Here is a 26,161-nt window from a genome sequence, read left to right on the forward strand (position 1 = left end):
AAAGACAGCCTCTTCAATAACTGGTGCTGGGAAAACTGGACAGGTACATGTAAAAGAATGGAATTAGAACACTCCCTAACACCATACACAAAGATAAACTCAAAATGGATTAAAGACCTAAATGTAAGGCCAGACAGTATAAAACTCTTAGAGGAAAACATAGGCAGAACACTCTGACATAAATCACAGCAAGATCCTTTTTGACCCACCTCCTAGAGAAATAGAAATAAAAACAAAAATAAACAAATGGGACCTAATGAAACTTAAAAGCTTTTGCACAGCAAAGGAAACCATAAACAAGATGAAAAGACAACCCTCAGAATGGGAGAAAATATTTGCAAACGAAGCTACTGACAAAGGATTAATCTCCAAAATATACAAGCAGCTCATGCAGCTCAATATCAAAAGAACAAACAGCCCAATCCAAAAATGGGCAGAAGACCTAAATAGACATTTCTCCAAAGAAGATATACAGATTGCCAACAAACACATGATAGGATGCTCAATATCACTAATCATTAGAGAAATGCAAATCAAAACTACAATGAGGTATCACCTCACACCAGTCAGAATGGCCATCATCAAAAAATCTACAAACAGTAAATGCTGGAGAGGGTGTGGATAAAAGTGAACCCTCTTGCACTGTTGCTGGGAATGTAAATTGATACAGCCACTATGGAGAACTGTATAGAGGTTCCTTAGAAAACTAGAAATCGAACTACCATATGACCCAACAATCCCACTACTGGGCATATACCCTGAGAAAACCATAATTCAAAAAGAGTCATGTACCACATTGTTCATTGCAGCTCTATGTACAATAGCCAGGACATGGAAGCAACCTAAGTGTCCATCAACAGATGAATGGATAAAGAAGATGTGGCACATACATACAATGGAATATTACTCAGCCATAAAAAGGAACAAAACTGAGTTATTTGTATTGAGGTGGATGGACCTAGAATCTGTCATACAGAGTGAAGTAAGTCAGAAAGAGAAAAACAAATACCGTATGCTAACACATATATATGGAATCTAAAAAAAAAAATTGGTTCTGAATAACCTAGGAGCAGGGGAGGAGTAAAGATGCAGACACAGAGAATGGACTTGAGGATATGCGGAGGGGGAAGGGTAAGCTGGGAGGAAGTGAGAGTTTGGCATGAACATATATACACTACAACTGTAAAATAGCTAGCTAGTGTGAAGCAGCTGCATCGCACAGGGATATCAGCTCGGTGCTTTGTGTCCAGCTAGAGGGGTGGGTTAGGGAGTGTGGGAGGGTGACGCAAAAGGGAGGGGATATGGGGATATATGCATACGTATAGCTCGTTCACTTTGTTATACAGCAGAAACTAACACACCATTGTAAGGCAATTATACTCCAATAAAGATGTTAATAAAAAGAAAGAAAAGAAAACCCAAGTCAGGAATCGTCATAATATCATCAAGGAACAGAAAGAAACCAGTCGTGTGGCAGCCCAGTGGTTCAGAGGAAATACAATATAAGTTGAGGTCAAAGAGGTAAGCATGGGCCAGACCGTGGACAGCCCCATAATTACTTTTGGTGTTTTGATCCAAGTGCATTGGGGGGGAAGATGGAGGTTCTTAAACTTGTAAGAATATTCTTACTGCTCTGTGGAAATAGATTGTAAGAAAGCAAGGGTGTCAGCAGACAGACCAGATATCCAAGCAAGAGACAATGGCTGTTTGAGGGGTAGAGACAGTGCAGATAGAGGGGGATGGTGCCTGGAGGGATCTTGGCCCTTAAGCCAGTAGGCTTTCTGATAGATTGGATGTTCTGCCTGAGAAAAAAGGAGCGGGCCAGATGACTCCAGGTACTTTACTTTTTTTAAGGGATGGATCAACAGTGGGATAATTGAGAACACATAGGTGAAAACTGCCTGGAAACAGAGAAGAATTAAAAATGTTTTGGGCTGCTGAAGCTGTCCGCTTACAGATGGTTTTGGAAGCCATAGGCATCAATGAGCTCACCTAGGCAGATAGAGTAGCCAGGTCGTGGAAATCAAGAAAAGCCTTGATAACTTTCTCTGCCAATTCTTAGCAAACGTCTGGAAAAAAAAATTTATGTTGGAGAAAGTTAGGTGAAAGTACAAATGATCTTTCCACTCTCTACGTGTTCTAATTGATCTCCTAGAATAAAGTTGAACCCTGCCAAGCACCATAATTTGTACCACCACACATTGTCTCCTGAAAGAATTGCTTTCACGCACCTGTTAAGGCCTCATATGCATAGAAAAGATGACAGGTCATGATCAAACAAATCTGAGCTCACTCCTGGAGCCCCACTTACTTCCAAAACTCCTTAACTCTTTCCTCTGCCCTTATTGGTCTCCTCTCCAAACTAGGGATACAATGCATACCTCAGAGTGTCATAAGGCTGTCATGGGGGCTTAGTAGAACACTAAGCCAATAAGCAGAAAACCAATGCTATCTTTCCATTATGTAAATTTTTGTAAAAATAATATACATTGTGCATCTACCCTTCTATATTGTCTCTGTATCATTCTGCCTACAGAATGAGGTTCCTGAGCTCTGCAGGAAACAGGGAAAGAGGACATTAATTACATTGAGGGATGTGTGTGCTTTCTTTTTTCTGATAATGAGAGCTCAGTATAATTCATTTCTCTCCCCACCTCAGCTGTCTTAAAACTTAATATCAGGTTTGTACTTCATCCCTACTATGTTGATTTGTTGTTTCTTCTACTTCTGTTATAATGACCCAATTTCATGTCTGTTTTGAAAACTGCCTCCAACTTTTGTTGAAGATTATACAGTGTTTTTCTGTCTCCATTTGACAAATGAATAAATTAAGCCTCAGAGAAGCTATAATTTAACTGAAGTCACAGCAAAAAAGTGACACAACCAAGAAACCTTCAAATCCAATGAATTTCTGTTTTTACCTAAAGCCCCTCCAGAGAGCTGCATATGTCCCTGTGAGAAATAAAGCCTAAGAAGAACGATTTCTTTGTTAAACTAAAAATCTGTCCCCTAAATTATGGCAATGAAAATTACTACTTTACATTTACATGTACTTTACAAAACGCTTTTATATAAATGATCTTGATCTTTGTGTTTATTCAGCACTGGGTCTTGCTTGACTTTATAATTAGAAAATAGAGAAGATTTAGTGAAAGGCAAACGAACAAACCAAAAAAGTCCTGTAGAGAAAAACTAAAGCACTTGGGGGATATTTGACTTGAAGAAAAGAAGACTGTGCTTCAATTGTCAATATAAAAGCTAATTATAAAGCAGGGGATTGAAAGTGGTTTTTCACCTTCCCAGCTGGCACACTAGAGGGAAGAAGCTCATATGAAATTCAAATGAGGTATTTAGAACATCCTAAAATCAATTTGCTAGCAAATGAGAAGCCTAAAAATAAATACCAGAAACTTAAATATAAAGGTAGAACAAGGGCCTGTAATAAATATAATTCAGTGGCCTAATAGACAGGAATGAGAAAGAATTTTAAGTAGCTGAATCAGCCTGAATTATTAGGGATAATCAGAAACATTCTGTATACCATTTGCATAGCAAAATGTCGGTGAAAGTTATTATAACCTTGGGGCAGGAGATACCACCAGAATAAGCAATGGGTCTAGAGAAAGGAGACAGTGCTGAAATGAGGCTCTCAACACTGAATCAAAATACTCAAAAGCACAGAAAGAGGATAAATTACAATACCCTCTATCTATTTAAATAAAATATAAATGTAAAATATTATATATTTTATAACATGAAATAATTTAGAGAATTTACTAACAGGAAATTGTGAGAAGAACAGCAATGATACATGACCCTGCTAAAAGTCAGTTGAAACACAAAAGTGTCTAAGCAATTTAAGGAGTTCAGTAACTGAAAAGGAATTAATGAGAAGGGAAAGACAAGATGAAAAAATGAGGAGGAACTCTGAAAGAGAAAAAAAAAGATTTTATGGTGTTTTAAAAAGATGTATGAATTTTGCATAGGCTTTGTTGCTTGATGTTAAGAAAATGCTTTTATTATAATGAAAATGTACTATAAAAACTCTGATGTTGACTATGGTTTGAAATAGGCAGCCATCTGGTTGGATGGTATAGAGAGGGCTATGTTTGGAGAAGTGAAAAATAAGAAGTATTCTGGGATCCACTTGAGTATGATTCTTTATTAAAGTCGTCTGCTGCTATTATATTTTTATCAAGTTCTCCTTGCATTTTCACTAGGTTTTACTTTATATATTTAACTGCCACCTCTTTTGGATACAGAGGTAAATGAAGATCCCGTCTCCTTGTAAATTGTGCCATTTATCCTCTCTTCCTACCCTGTTAAGGTTTTTGTTTTGCTTTGTTTTTAATCAGAATTTCTACTGTGTTCTTCCCTAGGTGCTCTTTTTTTTTTTTTTTCGGTACCTAGGTGCTCTCTTCTAATCCATTGCCTTTAATGCTGATCCATATGTTGACGGTTACCAAATTCACCACCTGGTCCCCACCCTTCTCCTAAACTCTGAGCTCCTACAGACACATGGCTACTCGACACCTTACCTTAGGTTTCTAAAATGTGTCTCAACTAGAATGGACTCTTTTTCTTCCTCTTCATGTTCCTTTCCAGATTTCCTTATCCTCACATATGGCATGACATTCAGTCAGTTTCCCAAAATGTAAATCTCAAAGCCATCTTCAATTTTCCTTTCTCTCTCACCTTACGTCCAATTTGTCATCAAAACTGTGTTACTTCTGTTAAAAAAAGAAACCATGGGCTCCAAATGGAGTCACTTGTGCTGAGCCCCACATCAGCAAACCAAAACTTAACTGCAATTTTAGTCTCTCCCAAGAATGTACTCTTTAACCAGTCAGTCTGGAATCACCTGGTCAGCACTAGTGAGGTCATCTGCTGGATAGACCCCTGCCTTCCCCCATGGGAAAGTGACCTTGCCTGAAACAATCTACTCTTTGCTAATAAACTTCCTTTCCCCACCCTCTTTCTGCCTTTGAAAACCTTTCCTTTTCTACAGCTCTTCAGAGCTCCTTTCTATTTGCTAGATGGGCTGGCGCCCGATTCATGAACTGTTGAAGAAAGCCAATTTGATCTTCAGATTTACTCAGTTGGATTTCAGTTTTTAACCCTTCTAAATATTGGAGTAAAACACTTAACATGAGACCTACCCTCTTAACAAATCTATAAGTGTACAATAAATGATCTAAAGGTATAGTCATGGAATTAATCAATGGAAAAGGCATAACATGAACCCAGGATTGTATTGCTCCAATTTATGATTTTTACCATTATACCAAAGAGCAAGCACACCTCAGAGCTCACCGAAAAAAAGCAACTCTGTAGTCACTCTGGTATGACAACAGCTGTCATTAAGATAGAAATTAAAGAAGTTCTTAATAAGTGACGGAAAATAACTGTGTTTAAGACCAACCTGAGCGAAAGGCACACAGAAAATGAAAAAGTTTCAGCACAGATTGAACCAGAATGGAGCATTTCTTAATTGTTGTAACGCTCTCTATTTTGGCCAAGGTCTCACACACCATTCTTACGGAGGAGCCAGCAGGTAACATAAATCAGTACGTGGCTTGTCCTGACCTTGAGGGGAATGCACTCACAGTTTGAGAATACAGGTAAGACAGTACAGGTGAGTCATGGCCTCAAATTGCACCATTCACAGCAGTGATGGACCTGGGCTCTTAACAATGATAAGAACTAGAATTAGAAGACAGGGCCCTGGGCACTTGGAAGGCTTATGCAGCAGTTCAAGACAAAGCTCCCAGTGCACATATGGTTGGAGCTACAGAGATGCAGCATCAGACTTACCAAGTATCTCAGCCCCAACCTGCAAGGAGGTCAACTTACCTTATTAAAATGACATATATAGAGTTTTGTTAATATGTGGCTGCTTCATTAAAAAACCAATACTGAAAAATAGTATAGGCACTGAAAACTTATACTTCATTTACATTCACATGAATTAAATACATTTTTTAAGTTTCAATGTTAGCTTATTATTATTTGCCTTTTAGAAAAATGTTTATTTTTGAAATGATTCATGAAGAGTGCTGGATTTAAGAGTCTACTGTGAGCTTTGCTTCTTTACAAAACATTCTTATGTGCTGTCTTTGACACAGATCCATGCAAAATAATTTTAGTGTTATACAATTCTAAAACAAAATGTGAACAACATTTATTTAGGATTTAAAATACAGACTCTCATGCTACCCTCTTTAAAACGACTGAAAAATCGTAATTGATTTGCTTACTTAAATAGGTTATAAATATAATAACAAAAGCACCTTAATTTCTAATCACTTGTAATTGGTGCTTTTTAAAATGTGCTTCTTTTAATATGTTACCTATACATTGAGTTATACAAGCTTTTTAAGCTTTGGCAAGGTTTATAAGGAAAACATTAATTTGAATGAAAGGAAATATTGAGACTGTAAACTTTTTCACCACAAATTTCACCTGGTAAATGTCAATTTGTACAACGAAATGTTTTCAGAGGGAAAAAAAATTCACATAGCAGAAATAAATAAATATCAACACACTCCCTATGAATCCCATTGCTGTGCAGAGTTAACTGGAAAAATTTAATTATCAATGGCATTCTGTGCTGAAAGCATCTAACACTTTGATTTCATGCTTGTAATTCAGACATTAGCATTCAGATCAACCCACAACTTGCAATTTGGTATTTACTGAATGAATACCAATTAAATTGTTCCAAATAATCATTTTCATTTCCTGTAGCATGTCTGCCTAAAACCTAAGATTCCCATTGGATTTAAGATCATTTGAGATGTTGGGATTTTACATTTTCTAGAGAGAATTGTTGTTTTTGAAGTAATAATAAATCTCATTTTTCTATTGTTAAAAGCAAGTTCTCACTCTGCTGGTCATTGTCTTCATGTCTATACAAAAAAAGGTTAGTAACTGATACCACAGGCCACAGATCTGAAGTCAACATACACTGCAATTTAGTAGTTCGTGAAAAGTGACCACACCCCACCCTATGCCCTGATGCACAAACATGCATTTTCTTTATTTCAAAATAATAGATAAACAGACTTTTCAGGAAAGGATTGGGATTTAGATCAGATGGGAGAAACAAAAGTGAGATTTCAGGAACCAAAGAAATCAAGGAAAGAAGTAGAAGAAAAAACAAACAAACAAAAATCCTAAGAGATGATGGGAAGAGAAAAGCATGATAGTACATGTATCCCAATGCTCTCTAGTATCACATAGGAGGTGATAATTTCAGTAATTTTATTACATTGTTCTTCTCTCTCAAATTTTAACATTAAAAGAAAAATTCTCAAGATGTAAATTCTGAAGTTATATGGAGACAAAATTAACAGCCAAAATTTGACTTATCTGGAAGCTCCTATTTATGAGGTATGTGTATGCAATTTATAAAAATTATTTCAGAGAGCATCTCTTTTTAACCAAAAAAGTTGTAGAAGTTTTACTATCCAGTTATATCTCTTTGACAAGTGAACAGGACTAGAATGTCTTCATAAAACCATAGTGGCATAGAAGGTTAAATTATAAAGATTCTTTCCATCACCTGACACCAAAAATGAAAAGAAGGCATTTAAAAGAACATTCTCAGAATATATGGTTTGAATATGCTTAGCTTACAATATATTTAAGTATCTTCAGTTGATAAGGATATTGTCCTGGGATTTTTAACCCCGGAATGTTATTTTCTATCAATCGCAAACATTTGTTAAGCATCTTATATTTTCCAACCACAAGAGATACTGGACATAAAATGGTAAGAAAGGAAAATTGAAACTTTGTTATATAAGATAAAAATTTGGCAGGAAACACTGATAATTAAAGAAGCATTATATATTTTATAATTTTTTCCATCACTGAGAAACATAAAGCTTGGGCATCTCCCATTAATTCAGATAAACTTCAAGAAAACGTCATAAAAGAGCTTCAATCTAAAAGTCGAGACTCAAAGGATAAGCAGGAGAGAAAGGTGAGGAATTTAGATTAAAAAAAAACTTAACATGAGAATCATTTTACAAATGTAAAGAAATTAATCATACAAGTCATATTGAATGTGATCCTTACATTTTGCATTTTGTGTTAAATTTTTTTGCCTCTTTTTAAATTCCTTAATTTTTGTGACTTTCGTTTTAAAAACTTACACACATTCATTTTGAAAATTTAAACCATAGCAGAAAGTATAAGAAAGTTAAAAGAAAAATCCTATATCCTTATAGAATCACTTGATATATTCTTATCTATATCTCTATAGAAACATAGAAGTATAGAAAGACAGATGAACAGGTAAGTGGAAATAATCTGAACAGATTTTAATCATGTATATATGTGGTAATTTTATCTAAACGTATCATATTTGTTGTTGATAAAACTAAAAAAATAAAGATTAGAAACTTGCTAAATTTAAAGTAACCATTCACACAAAAGAGAAAGTAATGGCTAAAATATTTTTCTATAGTTAATCCAAAATATCTTTACAAATGAAGAAAGTGTCATCTTAATGTCTTATTAAACTATTATCCTACTTCAAACAGTAATTTAAAATTCACAATAGAAATGAGCAAATTATCATAATTCTATTTGAGTTTTTAGTTTGATTACAATTTTTATATATCTAGGTTAATGACTTCTAGAACTTCATACAAATAATATTACAAAGCTTAAGGATGTGGGCTCTGGAACCAACCAATTTGCCTAGGTCCAGATCTGAGCTCTGCTTCTTACTAATCGTAGACTTTGGATAAACTAAGGCTTATCTTTCCATCTAACCTTTCTGTGCCTCAGTTTCTTTTAACATTAAAAGAATGTTATATTTATTCTCTGTAAAATGAGAATAATACCTACCATAGAAGGTTGTTGTGCAAAATTAAACAATTTATTACACATAAAGCAATAAAAAAATTGGCTGGCAAAGAAGGTAAACATTAAATAAGTATTAACTGTAATTACTATTATGATGACATTTTAGGATCTCTTTGGGAACAGAGCATTCATATCTGCTGCCACAAGTAAACTGATTTATCTCTTACCTCAAATCTTTTATCAAGACTTCTTTATTTTCCTTAATTTTATTTCTTAATTTTGTAGATTTTGTCCTAAGGTAATTTTTTCAAGGAGACCTCACATGTGTCACACTCCCTACGTGTATTCATTTTTGAGGTTATCAGTTGATGGCTTTCATACATAACTGACCATCTTGAGTGGTATAAAACCAATGTCACAGAGCCTTTCCTGCAGAACTATTATTCTCCTAAAGACCATCAGAAGTCGTTGATTCTCAATTAGTGCAGTATGACAACTGGCTTTCTCTCACACCTTTACCCCAGCTTCTAAGTGGCTAGGTGTCTTCACCACGAACAATAAAAATGAGGTCTCTGCCTCTGCTTGGATAAATCTTCAACTACACTTCTGATAAAATGAAGTGTGAGATGGGGTTTCCCAGAGCCAGATCCAATGAGTAGCTGTTGCATATACCACTGCTTCTCATAACGTATTTTTTTTTCCTTTACCTTTTTTTTTCTTATTTTTGTAATACATGTTTAATACTACATAGGTAGCATACTTTCTAAGTTCTTGTATATCTGCAAATAACTACATTATCCTCATAATTCAGTGAGGGCTTAAATTCTATTAAAGTTTAGGTTCTAAATCAATTTTTCTTGGAAACTTGTGAACTGTGTTTTAGAAACTTTTAACTCAGATGAGAACATGGATATCAGATTGATTCTTATTCATTTGTAGGTAATGCCTTTATTTTTTCCTGAAGTTTTAGCACAGCTTACAGTAGATAAGTGGATATTTAAGATAGATATACTTAGCTGTTTTACTTTTTTTGCAAATTCCTTAACTACTTTGTGCCTCAAAGTTTCTTCATCTATAAAATAAGGACAATAGAACTTATCTTATAAGCTGTTAAAGGTTAAATTAGTTAATACATGTGCTCAGAAAAGTGCCTAACACATAGGAAACCCTTGAAATGTTAGCCATTATTCTCAGTATTTGATGTTTGAAAATAACTGTACATTATTGTCGTATTTCAAAAATTGCTTATTTGTTGCAGAATTTTAATTCAAAACCATGTTTCTTAGATTTTTATATTAATAATAATTACATAATTATTATTTATATATATTCAATAACCATATTCTGCTTTTCCTCAATTTGAATTCAGCTTACTTGGTTAATTAACTGCCTAAAACTTGGCTGCTCACGTATGTAAAATTGAGTTGGGACAAATAGTTTTCTATTTGTTCTAGTGTGAAACAAGCCTGGGGACTGTTAGTCAGTTGCCAGATCTTTAGACAAATGCACTTTCTGTTGTTCATTTGTAATATAAGCAAAACAAATGTGACCAAACAAAACTAGTAATCAAATATCATGATGGTGCTATACTGCTAGACCATATGTTATAATACTTTCTCCAAACTACAGTACTTGGCTTCTCACTGTCCACTTCCCAAGTAGCTCTTTGCCTTAAGAGTCAATTCAGTAAATTGAGTTCAAGAACTTAAGCATCCAGTATTCAATAAGTATTAATCAAAGATGCACAAGAAAATCCCGAGTACTTTTGAATTAAGCATGCTAATAATGTTTAACTAGATCATATTTTAAACAATAAATAAATAGGTTCATTTTCTCCTTAAATAAGACTGAGGAGGTAAAATAAATTTTTTTACATTGGACTAAAACACAAAATATCCACTAACTTAATATAGCTCTTTGCTTTATAACTCTACAAAATAATATGAAAATACGTAATACATATTCAAATAAAAAATTTGAATCAAAGTAGGTGCAAAAAAAATCTACTAGTGTAAAATTAGAAACACCAAATGCATTATAAATTAGAGTACTTACTATTGGTTAGAATATGCTGATAATTAAGCTAAAGTCATGCACTTAATTACCAGATGGACCAGTTGTGTCTGCTTTGTTCCAGAGACACAGGCTGAATCACAATTTCCAGCTGTCTTGGAACTGTGCACTACTGAGCTGGAGGGGCACACAGCCGACATGTGGGAAGATTAGTCCAATTCCATTTCTGAGCACATTCCCTACAGGAAGGGGTCAGTAGCCTCGTTTTTATTTCAGTTTGGCACTGCGCATGGTGTCTTTTATAGACGAATGCTTAATGATAGTCCTTTTTAATGTTCATAATGTTGAAGACAAGATACATTTTAAAACCATACAGCAGCTTTCCAAACAGGTAATATTAAGATTGTGAGATCCATGAACAACAGAGCCATTTCATCAAATATTAGTTCCTGAATCATTTGGGGCTTAAAATTTAATGTATGTATTAAAATTTCTGATTTGGTAAAGCAATGATAGACTTGCTCTATGAAACAACTTAACAGCAATTAATTATGACTAATTTCACCACAATGGAATACATATATATGTGTGTATATATACATATATACCATTATACATACATAGATACAAATATATACACATATTTACAAATATATATATAAAAATATGTACATATATACACACACATATATATACATACATATATATACATATATATATAATGGAATATCACTCAGTCATAAAAAAGAATGAAATCTTGCCATTTGTGGCAACATGGCTGAACCCAGAGGGTATTAAGTTAAGTGCGACAGAGAAAGACAAATAATGTATGACTTCACTTATATGTGGAATCTAAAAAAACAAAACAAATATATGAAAACAAACAGGTGGTTGCCAGAGGGGAGGGGATCTGGGGACTGTACGAAATAGATGAGGAGAATTAAGAGGTACAAACTTACAGTTGCAAAATAAATGAGTCATGGGAATGAAATGTACAGCATGGGGAATATAGTCAATAATAATGTAGTATCTTTGTAGGATGATGATGGCGGTCAAAAGGAACAAACTTCCAGTTATAAGATAAATAAGTACCACGGATGTAATGTAAATCAGGATTAATATCAATATAATTAACACTGCTCTGTTATATATGAAAATTGTTAAGAGAATAAATCCTGAGTTCCCATCACAAGGAAATTTTTTCTTTTATTTTATATTTATATGAGATGATAGTCACTAAACTTATCATGGCAATTATTTCATGATGTATATAAGCAAATCATTATCCTATACACCTTACATTTGTATAATGCTGTATGTCAATTATTCCCCAATAAAACTGGAAGGAAAAAAAAAAGTAGTCAGTCCCCTGTCTGCTGCCTAGAATCATTTTTAGGCATCCTGATTCAGTTTCATAGTATTATTAACAAATTACTATGCTTAAACATTTTAGAGTAAATCTCTTTTTGCAGGTTCACGTGATAATTCAATCATCTTGTATAAAGAGGACTTCTGAAATTAAAATTTTTGGAGTGTTCACACCATATGCCATGCCCTCTGCTAGACAGACATTTTATAAACATATCCAATTTAATCCTCATTTGAAAAAACACAAACAACAAAAATCTTATAGGGTGATTAATATTGTACTCATTTAATGATGTGGAAAACAAGGCGAGATAAATAAGTAATTTGCCCAAGGCCTCCAAATTAGTATAGCCTTGAGTTTTAAACAAACAGTGTACATGTAAACGTTCATGACTTATCATTGCCAGAGACTGCTTATTGTTCCACAGCATCGCATTTTTCTTTTTCTTGATAGTATAATATTCAACTGGGTATTTGTTGCCCCAACAGACTACATTTTTTGCAGATCCCCTGCAGCTATTGTGTGGGTATATGACCAAATCTAGCCTAAGTTATGCACACAATTTCTGGGTTGTGCCTTATATTCTTCTTTCCTAAGGATGGAGTTAGGATGTAATGGCAAGAGCAAAGCAGCCATACTAAACCACGGAAACCCTGTTTTGAGAATGGCTGAAAACAAGATATAAGCAAACTTTGTCTCCAACAGTATTAAGCTGATGGAACAATCTTGGACAGACTACCTAGATGTTTCTATTTGTGTAAGTTCTTGTATCTTTGTGTATATTTGTCTTTTATAATATGTGTAGTGTAACTCTTTGGTAAAATAGCCTGATGATACAGCATAAGTAATGTATCATTGTTCATATTTTTCTTGTAGGTAACCCAACCATCAATGGTGAATTTGAATAAGACTTATTCTACCTTACTATGATGATCATGATTTATGAAGACATTTTGCTTGTAATGCTAGAGAAGAATACACAAAGAAATCAAACTTCAGTTTTTCCATCCTTGATATTATAATTTTAAAACATATTAATGTAAATGTATTGAGTACGTGTGATTAAAAACAATAACATTTTATGTACCTAAACTAACTCTATATTATAAATGCACGTTAAAAGGTAGACTCATATCCACGTATTGGTGACAGCTTTAACATTAGATAGTATCTGTCAAAACTACCACTCAAATGTCTAAAGTTTAAACATACATACACACAACAATAACAAAGTAACTATAATTGCAAATAAAACAAAAAGTGAAACACAAATGATTAAAGTGACAAATAAACTGCATAACAGAAATTACATATAGATCATGAAAACCCTTTATCTAGCAGAGCACTGTGGCATAAGAAAGTGGCAAAATTTGTGTAGTTGTTTCCTTTGAAAATAAAAATTACTCAAGAAATAGATGTATAGGCAGAAAGTAACAGCAAATAGAGAGCCCATTGTGGGTAGTTCACTGTGATGAGGATGCCTCCAGAACCAAAGTACTGGACTAAGTGTTATCATACAAAAATAATCTGTCCTTACTTTTGCATTAAAATTTCAATTACCTCTTTAGCAAATTTACTTTAACAGACTCCCTTATTATTTAGACTCATTCATTTTACTTTTTGTAATTTTCCAGTAATTGAGAAAGTAGCATGTGCATAGGTATATAAAAATTTTAATTTTAAATAATACTTTTCCTTAAAATGAGAAAATTCCTAAATTATCTAAATTATGTATCTTAAAATTAAGAACTTTTTGTGACATTAGAAGAAAAGGCATTACTGTTAGTATTTCAAATTTATGCAGTTAGATATTTACTAGGTAAATAATAAAAACAATTTGTGAAGAGTAAAAAAAAATTAAATGATAAGATGGCATTGTGTCCATTTTAAAGGGGTATTTTATGTTTAAAGGCATGGAATATCCTAAAATGTTTACTTTTTAAATATAAAAGTATGGAATAAAACATTTCAAATCCATTTAAAAGAGGTATTAATTGCATACTACTTAGGTGTAATAGTTGTTATATTGCTGTACCTACAACTATATTTACATACATATATCTATAGCTATACCTTAATCTAAAAATAGTATTGTACTAGTGATGAAGGCATTCTTCCTATTGTAGTACTTCCTAATTAGCTTTTTCTCTTTCTCAGTAGGTCGAATCCAGGTCAGAGCACAAATACACATAATTAAGTTGAAAAACAGACATATCATTCTACCTCATTTTTTGATTTTCACATTTTTTTTTCTCTAGTAAGGCTCTGCATGAATCCATATGGGCAGTGCATCATTTCTCATTCCAAAAGAAGAAATACTGCTCAACATCACTAATCATTAGACAAATGCAAATCATAACTACAATGAGGTATCACCTCACACCAGTCAGAATGGCCACCATCAAAAAATCTACAAACAATAAACGCTGGAGAGGGTGTGGAGAAAAGGGAACCCTCTTGCACTCTTGGTGGGAATGTAAATTGATACAGCCACTATGGAGAACAGTATGGAGGTTCCTTAAAAAACTAAAAATAGAACTACCATACGACCCAGCAATCCCACTACTGGGCATATACCCTGAGAAAACCATAATTCCAAAAGAGTCATGTACCACAATGTTCATTGCAACTCTATTTACAAAATAGTCAGGACATGGAAGCAACCTAAGTGTTCATCGACAGAGGAATGGATAAAGAAGATGTGGCAATATATACAATGGAATATTACTCAGCCATAAAAAGAAACGAAATTGAGTTACTTGTAGTGAGATGGATGGACCTAGAGTCTGTCATACATAGTGAAGTAAGTCAGAAATAGAAAAACAAATACCGTATGCTAATACATATATATGGTATCTAAAAAAAAAAAATGGTTATGAAGAACCTTGGGGCAGGACAGGAATAAAGACGCAGATGTAGAGAATGGACTTGAGGACACGGGGAGGGGGAAGGGTAAGCTGTGACAAAGTGAGAGAGTGGCATGGACATATATACACTACCAAATGTAAAATAGCTAGCTAGTGGGAAGCAGCTACATGGCACAGGGAGATCAGCTCGGTGCTTTGTGACCACCTACAATGATAGGATAGGGAGGGTGGGAGGGAGATGGGAGAGGGAGGATATATGGGAACATATGTATATGTATAGCTGATTCACTTTGTTATACAGCAGAAACTAACACACCATTGTAAAGCAATTATACTCCAATAAAGATGTTTAAAAAAATAAAAAACTAGTTCATAAAAAAAAAACAAAACTGTTTTCTATAATAAAGCAATGTACCAGTTGCCTCCCACTGTCCTGTCTGCCCTCGCTTTCTGCCTGGATGCCTGAGAGAACATCGGGGGAGGAGGGGCAGGCAGACAGGGATGGGCAGGGACAGTGTTCTCAACAGCAGTTCTGCTTTGAAGATTATGGAAAGATGAGGGCACCCCCATGCCAGCAGTTTGAAGGAAAAATTATTGTTTGACAACTGTGGCCTGCAGTACAAATTCTTGTGATCTGGTTGTTTACAGCATTTAGGAAAACCTCAGAGCTGCAGTAAATATCAATACCAAATGGTTGACGTGCTTTCTTGTTTTTTTCCTTAAGACTGAAGTAAGGATTTTACTTCTATTTCTATAGGTGACCGTTACTTTTTATAGTGAATATTTATCTATTCATTTACTGTAGCCAAATCTTAATGAAAGTGGTTTATTATATGTTTTTGTAGAACTATAATTAAAACAAAACATAATAAAAATGCTGATATGTATGATCTTACCAGGTGAAGATAAGGCATAGTAATGTAGATATTAAAATCAAAACTTGATTAAACATTGCAGACTGTGTACGCTGAATGGCTCTGTGTAGATCATTCTGAAATAATACAGAACAAGCATATTTTAAATTTTGATAGATACTACATATTCATGAGTTTTGTTACATTTATTACTATGTATTACATTTCAACTATCTTGTGCATACTCAACACATATACTTTAAATGGATATAGCAGCATATTTTCGTTTTTGCCTTGGTCTATATAACCTTACTGTAACATTCATATTACCAAGATAATACTATGGGAGACCACCAAAGCACCAAATTTTAGTTTACTCGCCTTACAAACATCTGTAGAGTTGTTACACTGACTCCCCAAAAGCCCTCCACGGTGAGTATGCTCTCTTGTGGAAAATTCTAATTTTAAAAGATCAGAAAATAATATGTTCAATTAAGGGGAAAGTAATAGCTGGATCAAACTACAACCATATCTCATTCTCTGAATCAGGAAAAATAACATGAATTATGCCAGGTGATTTATCATAAAAATAAAAAATTATATAGCCAATGAACATTTTTAGATTAATTTCATTCATATTAAGAGAAATGTGAATTCAAGATATAATTTTATTTTCCAATTGAAAAACATTGAAGATAATAATACCCACTGTTATTTAATATGCAAAAAACAAGCACTCATATATAATACTGCTCATGTAATTTGTTATAAATTTCTAGAAAGTAATTTGGTAATACAAGTCAAAATTCACAAAAGTATGCCCTTTCTACTTCATGGATTCATTCATTTAATTAGTATTTACCCCATAACATAATTTCTAAAAGCTAACCACATGAAAATTATGAGATGGAAATCGAATACTTATGTATGTTCATCTTTATTACAAAATTATAATATTTATTACGTGAAATAATGAATGTCCATTACTATTAAAGTAACTAAAAATGCAATAGAAAAATGGTTAAATAAATTGATCAAAACTAGATAGCAGATTTAGATGCATCCATTAAAAATGGTTTGAACAGGAATATTTAATGCCATAGGAACCTGTCCACCACATACTATTATATGACAAAAAATTTAAATTATAAAATTAAACATACTATTTTGTGTGTGTGTGTTTTCGTAGAAAATATTAGAAGAATATAAGTTATTACTAGTGCTTAGTCTGTGTGGAAGGTTTGTAGTTTTGCATAATGTTTTATTTTATGGTTTCCTGTTGTATAAATTTTTTATAGTAACATTTTAACAGTCTGCATATCAGGACTGCGTGAGATAAATAACTTCATCAATACAAGCAAAGTCTCAATGAGCCATAGTTTATCTTTCTCTACCACATATTTAGCCAAAACTGTAACAAAAACAAACTAAGTTGACTAGCATTTCACCTCGCATCTCTTACTTTCTTCTAACAGAGGTGTTAATGAACAGAAAAATAAATTAAAATTTAGCAACCAGGAAGAGGAGAAGTAAAATATAGAGCTATGATGGAAAATGAATCCTAAATTAACAATGCAAGCACTACTTCTACTCTCAACGATTGACTAATAATTCCTCTCTTGGTTAGGTTACTTTTTCCAACAGCTAATAAATGCAAATTAGCAAAGACGTTTATTTTTTTTTCCCTGGAGTATTTTTTTTTTCATTAGGAATTTAGGCAATCTATATTTAGTGAAATAGTATTTTTTTGGACAGTTAAGACAGACTGATGTTTCCACAAACCATCCACAGGCTACAGTCTCCCCTTCTTAGTCATGAACTTTCATGAGGCTCCAGTGGTTACTTAACACAGATGTTTAGAAATATTCATCTGGTTGTGAATATTCAAATGTTATCCAGATATTCCTTTTGGCCACAACTTGTGTCATAATTTCTGTTAAAAAGCTATTTACATTGTAAAGCAATTATACTCCAATAAAGATGTTAAAAAAAAAAAAGCTATTTAAGAGAAAAGCAAGTTTGCCTCCAAACAAATTTAATTTCTGTGTGATAAAATTAATAATATTGAGCCCTTACTATGTTTATGCCAGATACAAGATTCTACACATACATATATATGCATGTATATATAATTTCATTTAATTCTCACAGCAAGCCTGTATGTAGGTACTTTTATTCTCTTGTGAAGATGAAGACATTAGCAAAGAAGTTGAATCATTTGCTTATCTTATCAGAGCACTTAACACAGAGTGGACTCCTATTAACACCTGTAGAATAAATGACCAAGCAGCAAGCTCACTCATAAGTGTCCAAGTCCATTATAGCAAAGAGATTTTGGTCATAGTTATAAATCAGTCCTTCTGAACAGGGTCAGCCTTGGGCAAAATGCAACTGTGGCACATCTCTTCTTTCCTGCTTCCCCTTCTCCCTCCTAATATCCTACTCCCAACCCAACCCAGCCTAAAAAGGTGACTTTACATGAGGGCCTTCTGGCTGCAATACAGGGTCTTACAAAAGCCTATAGATTTTTATGGACTGTGAGACTACCTACAGTTAAGAACAGTTTAACAATGTTACCTCCTGAAGCCTTAAAACCAGGGGTCCCGTTATACATCAAGAGATTGCCTTAGAAGGGAAGGCTGTTTGTCTTCAGGAAATTGGCTAACTAGTTGGACCAGTCCGAACAGCAGTTAGCTTTGGTTTGGTGATATTTGGAATATCTGAACTATTTTTGTTTACCAGCTCATAGGGCCTTATGAAGGAAGGGACTTGGCAATATGGGCATTTTATGACTTTTCATTCTCATTAGGGTATAAGCAGACTTGGGATCTATTAGCTTAGACAGTTATGCAACACATCACTTTAATGAGGTAAGAAATAATGGAGTGTTGAAAAATATTTTTGTCTTTACACTTGTCTTTTATACTTACAATCATATTTTCCAAGGCATGTTTGGCAAGCCAACAGTTTAGAAAGACTGGGACAAATAGATTTCTTAAGGAAGGCCAGAATATCTGGAAAACAAATCAAAACTAAACTTTTATCTCAAAGCAAGAAATCGATATGATTGAGAAGAAATGTGAAACAGAAATAAGTTATTAAAAACAACAGAATGATCTAAAACATGTGGCAAATACTTTAAACTCATATGACTATTGAAATGCAAGGAGCAGACAGGATCTTTTCATTCATTCTCTAAGTCTTACTTAAGGAAAAATTCTTTGGAAAATTATTGTAGAAGCAGAATGAAAATAATCAGCCCTCACTGGATGTCAGCTATAATGTGTTAATTAGATCACTAAATCTTTTAGTGTGACAGTTTATAATAGACATCACCTCTTTCTTTCCTGCAGCTGGAAGTAAAAAGTAGATGTAAGGAGACAGAGCTTTAGTTTTTCATAGCATTACCACTTAGTCTCTGCAGATGCAAACATTCTTACTGACTTTGGGGAACTGTACTCCACTGGAATTATGTTGAATTAGCCATTCAATCTGGGGCCAGTTGTTCCTCTAGATAAATCACTCAAATTAAAATAATTGTCAGAACTGAGCAACAGCCTCAGATCATATTGACTTCTTTTCATAATTTTCCAAATAAAATTCAAACAAATAAGGTTTAGAAAGCATATTACCAACAGATATTACTGTAACTTTATCAAATAGAGATTAAGACCTAATTTTGCAATGGGAAAGTGCTAGTTACATACTTTGTAGTTAAAACAGGATCACTGTGGAATTGGTCCTCCACAGACTTTGATAAAGAAGCAAATTACTAGTTGTCTGGCTGACGGCAACTTTCTTAGTAAAAAGAGAACTGGACTTAGGAAATCCTATGGTTAAGCTCGAGATAAACATATTCTTAGCATGAGAAACCTTTATAAATACTTGGTTTTACTTGGTTTCTATTTTTTTTTTAATTCCACAATATGCACAAGAAATGGAATGATTAATTCCTGGTCTGTTTAGACAATATTGACACTTGTTAAAATGGCACCTCTAGAGCATATATTTCTAAAAGCATTTCACTTTGCAATTGTACTAAATCTCATTAATTTTCACTTAATTTCACAATCCAGTTACCCAACTGATTTTACTATTTATTTTTTAATACCATGATTTAAAACAATAACAAAGTCTAAATTCATCCATCTGAGCTAATATGTTATCTATTACTATTTAGATTTAAAGACTTTATGTCTAATTAAAAACTTATTCCTTTTAAAGATTCTTTTAGGACTTACTGAGATAATGAAGGGAACCGCATTAATTACTTCCAAGATGAAGGGTATTCGTAAAATCTGTTCCCAGATGTTTCCCTTCCAAGAAAGAATGAGTAAAAATGAAAGTCAATTATAACTGAATCCCATTAAAGGGGGAAAAAGACAGCATCAGAATTTCTCTAGCAATAAGGATGTTTATATTAATAGAATACCAAATTATTATTTAGAAATGTAGCAATGACTTTTAGAGATTATTTTGCTGAATGTAATTGTGCCCTCTCAATTTTGTAGTCAGTGTAAGAAGTAAAACAAATGTTTGTAGTAATCCTTGAATATTGCATATAACACATTTTAATCATAACATATTTCATGGAAGAAAAGTTACTAGTAAAAATAAAACACATTAAAAAACCTTACAGAATCAATGAAAAAGCGACTCAATCTTAATTTTTTTACTATAATAATTACATTCACAAACTTTAAAGCATATCAAATAGTTCGCAAACACAAACATATAACAATGTTCCTTGGAATTAACATTGTTTTTAGATTAATAAAATTTAAAGGGAGGATTTTCTCAATCTTCTGGATTCTAATTTTCCAACCCACATAGTGCAACAATATTAATCAGGCCTGGCTACCTAATTTGTGGGGCTAAGGGCAAAATGAAAATGCAGGGCCTCTTAGCAGGGCCTCTTATTAACAAATTATGAAGAATTTCAAGAAGGTGACATCAGAGCATTAAAACAAGCACAGGCCCTTCTAATTGTGCAGCTCTGGGCAACTGCACTGGCTAACAGGTCATTCCTGAAACTTTCTTGAACGGTGTCTAGCAAAAAAGAACTCAGAACTTCCTAAAGCAGTTTATTCGTCTATGAAAACAAGAACTACCCATTAGTAAGGCAATTTGAAATCTGACTCCCTGTAATGTCTAATTATTTTGTGACACTGGCTATAATATTGGGATTCTTTATTTTTCTTGAGGTCCCAAAGCCTTAAAACATTACAATGCTATAAAACACCTCCACTTCACAAGGCAAGTTCTAGATCAGCAATCGTCTGTGTGCTAAAGAGGTTTTGTTATCATTAGTTCATCACCCATCTGCAAGCTGTATAAAGAGTGGAGGAGGGAGCAGGTGGAAGAAACAGAAGCAATGAGACCTCCTCTGTGTAGAGATACAAGGGTGCTGTGTTACTTCCCTCACCACATCCAGCTCAGTGAGGAGAGCTCGGGTGAACGACCCAGACAGCTGTGCTCAGACATGGGGGCTGCATTTGGCGAATGCTTAAAACATCATCAAAAAACAGCAAAGCAAAGACAAAGAGAGTTGAGATGAGAACAGGCCACACTTATACCAATCCTAAGAGGTACTTATTTTCTGCGTATGAGATATAGACCCTAAAGGATGAAACTTATGGCCATTCTAAGTTCACACTCAGGAGGGCTGTGTTCCTAAGGGGACATGGAACCGTGACAGATGGTGGCCCTCAGGACCCCAGGGCCTGGGTCAGAGCCCTAATGGCCAGCCTGAGGCTTGAGGCATCAAGGAGCTTTGGCCAAAGGCCTCAGGAGAACTACAAAAGTCCCGTTTGGACCTGCCATCAGAGCAACCCAACCGCAGACTGTTCCTGTGCCAGTAAGGCAACTTCGTCCCAGAAGCTGACCTCACTTCTCCCCATGCCTCCTCAGCCCTGAGGGACCAAAATCAGCTGGTGTCAAATAAGGGAGGAGGGGAAAAGAGGAGATGGCCCCCAAGATGATCCCCTGCCCCATGTGGTTCCAGGCCAAGAAAAAGTTAAAACTGGATAAGAATTTTAAATTTTTACATACTGATCATAATTTCTTAAGTACTAAACTAAGATTTGCATTGCGATTGAAAAGTCTAAAAAAGCTAAGATACCTGCCCAAGATTTCATCTGATGAGCATGGCTCATAAGGAAAATGACTGGATTTGAAGGAGAAATGCAGGAAGACTAAAGCCTTTTCCTACTTGCACTGAGTCAGGCCTACCTATTCAACAAACCATTTATAATTGATTTTAATTATGTGAAGCTCCTATTTTTTATTGTGCAGGTTAACATTACCATTTCTTTCATCAGTTTTTTACATGACTCAGTTTCCAGAATGTTTAACACTTGGCTTACTCTTTCCCTACTGTGTTTTTACTTGTCATCGTACATCCTTCCTTGATGTCAATGATTCTGCACAGGAAAAGACTGATGTGACCAGAAGAAGACGGCAGGGTGGAGTGGGGAGGGGTATGAGTACAGTTACCACTGGTCATACGGCAGGATCTTTCTACGAATACACAGCAAGATTAGTTGGTTTTCTTAGCTGTGGCACACTGGAAAGTTTAGCTCGTAGTAAACCAAAAGCCTTTCTATCTCTAATGTCCCTCTTCATTTCCATTTATAACACACCAATTTGATTTTTATGATTTTTTCTCAAACCAGTAAAAGAGTCTCATGACTGGTATGTGACTTGGTTGGGTTCCCTTCTGATTTACCTTCCATATTAAAGCCAGAGAATTCTTTCTAAAATGCCAAATTTCCATTGCCATCATATTAACATCCAAACTCCTCATTACATCATATGAAGCTTCATAACTTGGACTCTGGCTACTGGTTTGGTTTGTACCTACTACATTCCTAGCCCACCTTGAATTCAGCTACAGATTCATCACATGTAAAACTGATTTTGAGGCAGTTCTTTGAGCACACTACGCTATTTCATACTTTTACAACTTTGCTCACATACTTCTCCCTCTGCTTGGAATGTCTCAGTCCCCATACCTTCACCACTAACTACCTGGATATATCTTTGTAACATTTTATAAAACTTATTTGTTTATATGACATTTGGACTCAATAAGCATGTGAATGAATAGATGAAACTTTCAAATATCTTATACATATTCTTCCCTTCTTGGTATAATTAATTTTTGACCTTAAACATTTATATTTCTTTCTATTGGATCCAAATGGAAACCCCTGAAAGAATATTATTGTTTAAAGCCTTCCTGGTGCAATTATAAATCAGTTGTTAAACTTATGGCCACAAAGCTCAACAGGTTTTCTGGAAGAAAGCATTTCAAGAGTACTTGGCTATATACCCATCTTAGGTAATCTCATCTATGTGTCAACTTCAACATATCGTCAATAATAAACCAATGACTTCCAATGTTGTATCTCTAGCTGAGATCAATATTCTATCTGAGAATCTCTTTCAGATCTCCACTGCCTAATCCACTGCTTCACACAGATGCCTCAAAGGCACCCTGTGGGTAATATGTCTAAAAGTAAAATTTAAACGACAATGAAAACAAGACAATCCGAAACCTATGGGACGCAGAAAAAGCACTTCTAAGAGGGAAGTTTATAGCAATACAATCCTACCTCAAGAAACAAGAAAAATCTCAAAAAACAACCTATCCTTATACCTAAAGCAACCAGAGAAAGAAGAACAAACAAAACCCAAAGATAGTAGAAGGAAAGAAATCATAAAGATCGAAATAAATGAAATAGAGACGACTCATCTTGATGACTCAGACTCATCAAGAAAAAAAGGGAGAGGATTCAAATCAATAAAATTAGAAATGAAAAAAGAGAAGTTACAACAGACACCACAGAAATACAAAGGATCATAAGAGACTAACAAGCAACTCTATGCCAATAAAATAGACTACCTAAAAGTAAAATTTATGATGTTTGCCCTGACTGGTTCTCCAGTAACAGAAACCAAAAGTTCTGGAGAAACTCTTTACACCTTCCTTTCACATGCTAAACAAGAATAATTTGACAATAAGACTTCCTGATTCATATATGGACCTTGAGTCCTCTGGTTCTCATTCTAATGCTAATCCCACTCCAGCCTCCTAACCGGTCTCCTCCCCTTCCTTCTTGCCCCATTCCCATCCACCTCCCACAATGTTACCAGGAATATGTTTCTAAGGCACATCTCATGTGCCAATCCCTACCCCTCACCCCACGCCACCCCCACTCACTTTGTAACTCTTGAACAATTCAGACACTTGCACAGCGAAACACAGATTCTATTACAACCTACAAAAGGCAACAAATCGTTTAGCTCTCCTTGTCCTCTCCCCGCGAATTTTAAAGATCATTCTTTCCTAAGACCTTTCACTCCTTATATATGCCAGGGCCTTGGCACGTGCTTTTTAAGAGACTTGGAAAATCTCCACCTTCCTTTCCAATTTCCCTTTGTCTAGTTAATTCACACACATCTTTCAGCTCTTAACTCAAAATCTTTTGAGTGTTTTGAGGCTTTCCTTGCCCCCTCATTGCACACACACCAGACAAGATCAGATTCCCACACTAGGTTTTTCTATCTTCATCAACATCCTTCTCATTCTTTTGTTTGTTTTTATATATCTAATCAACACTTGATTTTAACGTCATGAGGTCCAGGTGAGAGCATCTGTTTAGTTCGGGATTCTTTGCTCTGTTCCTAGCACAGTCCTTGACAGCCTGAAGCTCCTCAATAAAAACTAGAACTGCATTATGTCAAACACGCTCCTGTGGATTCATAGCTAATGTGTGTGTATTTGTGTGTTGTAGCAAAAAAGGAATTTCCCCCTGAGGACTAATTTTCACAATATAAAATTATACAGGGAGGCAATGTACTCATTGCTAAAAATAAGCGAATAACATTTCGATTATATTCATTAGGTTTAATTCTAAGATCTCAGGTTGTCTTCTGAACATTCATAAATTATCTCCCCTAAGATAAGCTGACGAAAAATAGATAGAAAAATTATCCAAAAGTTGCATTGGCTATTAGAGAGTCCCCATCGGCCTGCATCATATAAATCCACATGATAAAAGTAATTATGGTGGAAAAAGAAAGCCTAAATCTGGAGAATGTGGCTACATAGAGAAGCATGAAATAAGATCCAAAAGGCAGGCACATGCCTTTCAAAATTAAGTTAAATACCTGTTTCACTTAATCTTATTTTCCTGAACGAGATGAAAGGCATTAGTCTCCTTCCAAATGGTAACCTAAAGAAAAAAAAGTTTCTAAAAAGTAGGTTTTTCTGTTCTAAGCGTGTAGAGCTCTCTGTGTTCCTCTCCTTATTGACAGAATTCAGTAAAATATAAATAAAACCTAATCTAACCATTCTACAACATTTGGTATGGATGTAACCTTCCTTAACCAATAAAAATGCAGGACAACAGGTGATTTTCTAAGATGTACCAGGCTTTTATTTTTATCATAAAAGAAAGTGCAAGTTTGGAACTATTATCTAGGTAACTCTAAAAAGCACTTTAAAAATTATAAGATTTATGGTAATTTAGTTGTTAGCCCAGGATGGAACATGGGACTTTTAAAAAGCATTTTCTTCTATAATATTAAGAATACCTATATTTAAAATATTTAACCAAAAAGACTAATAACTTACTTTCCTTCAGTGAGTTTAAATTATGGAGTAACCCTATGGCAGTCTTTTGTATTTCTGAATGTAAACTCAACAACATTTAGATTTACCATTTCCATGGCATGGTAAGCAGAATCACCAGGATCTAGGCGTCCTAGTCCAAATCCTTTGTTCTTTCCAGAAATAAGCCCATCATGATGTTAACATTTCAAAACTGTTGCTTTTTCATAAAGCGATTACTGTATAGAAAAAAGAATTGTAGATTTAACCAAAGCCTTCTAGGTGTGCTGAACTTTTGTTTTCAGAGATTTGGAAATTATGCCAGGGTGTGTTTTTGTTTCCTTTTGAGTTAATGAATGTATGTGTATAAATAGAGTTCTATTTTGAAAGCAGCTGATAAAGACATAGAGGGTATCTATCTGACAGAAGAATAAGAACTTCCCTGTTGGGCAATCCCTGCGACTATTTTGACAAACAGCGATAAATAAACATGAATTGAATGATGATTTAACTTCAGACCTGCAATTCTGTATGACAGAGGACAAAATAAGTGGATGTCAGGGATTTGTAAGTTATTATCTGCTAACCTCAACATACACTTTTAAGAGTTTTTGCTCATTTTGCT

The 26,161-nt window shown here is 34.5% G+C and overlaps 1 protein-coding gene across 11 annotated transcripts in view; it reads right to left on the reverse strand.

Annotated features, from left to right (window-relative positions):
* Nucleotides 1-26,161, reverse strand: part of KCNT2 (potassium sodium-activated channel subfamily T member 2) — a 413,914-nt gene that overhangs the window by 206,235 nt on the left and 181,518 nt on the right. For 9 of the 11 annotated variants that reach the window (XR_007476555.1, XM_049708188.1, XM_033415453.2 and 6 more), the window contains exons 6-8: nucleotides 20,162-20,236; nucleotides 18,851-18,934; nucleotides 15,963-16,057 (exon numbers count right to left, since the gene is read on the reverse strand). Coding sequence is in view for 10 of the 11 variants with exons in the window: in XM_049708188.1 (XP_049564145.1) it covers nucleotides 15,963-16,057; nucleotides 18,851-18,934; nucleotides 20,162-20,236 (254 nt within the window). In the remaining variant the exon portion in view is untranslated. Of the gene's footprint in view, nucleotides 1-1,992; nucleotides 2,070-15,962; nucleotides 16,058-18,850; nucleotides 18,935-20,161; nucleotides 20,237-25,646; nucleotides 25,774-26,161 lie in introns of those variants that run through there. The other 2 variants (XM_033415456.2, XM_033415457.2) reach the window with 2 other exon arrangements.

The sequence above is a fragment of the Orcinus orca genome, chromosome 1, assembly GCF_937001465.1.
Source record: "Orcinus orca chromosome 1, mOrcOrc1.1, whole genome shotgun sequence".
In the NCBI taxonomy this organism is placed as follows: Eukaryota; Metazoa; Chordata; class Mammalia; order Artiodactyla; family Delphinidae; genus Orcinus; species Orcinus orca.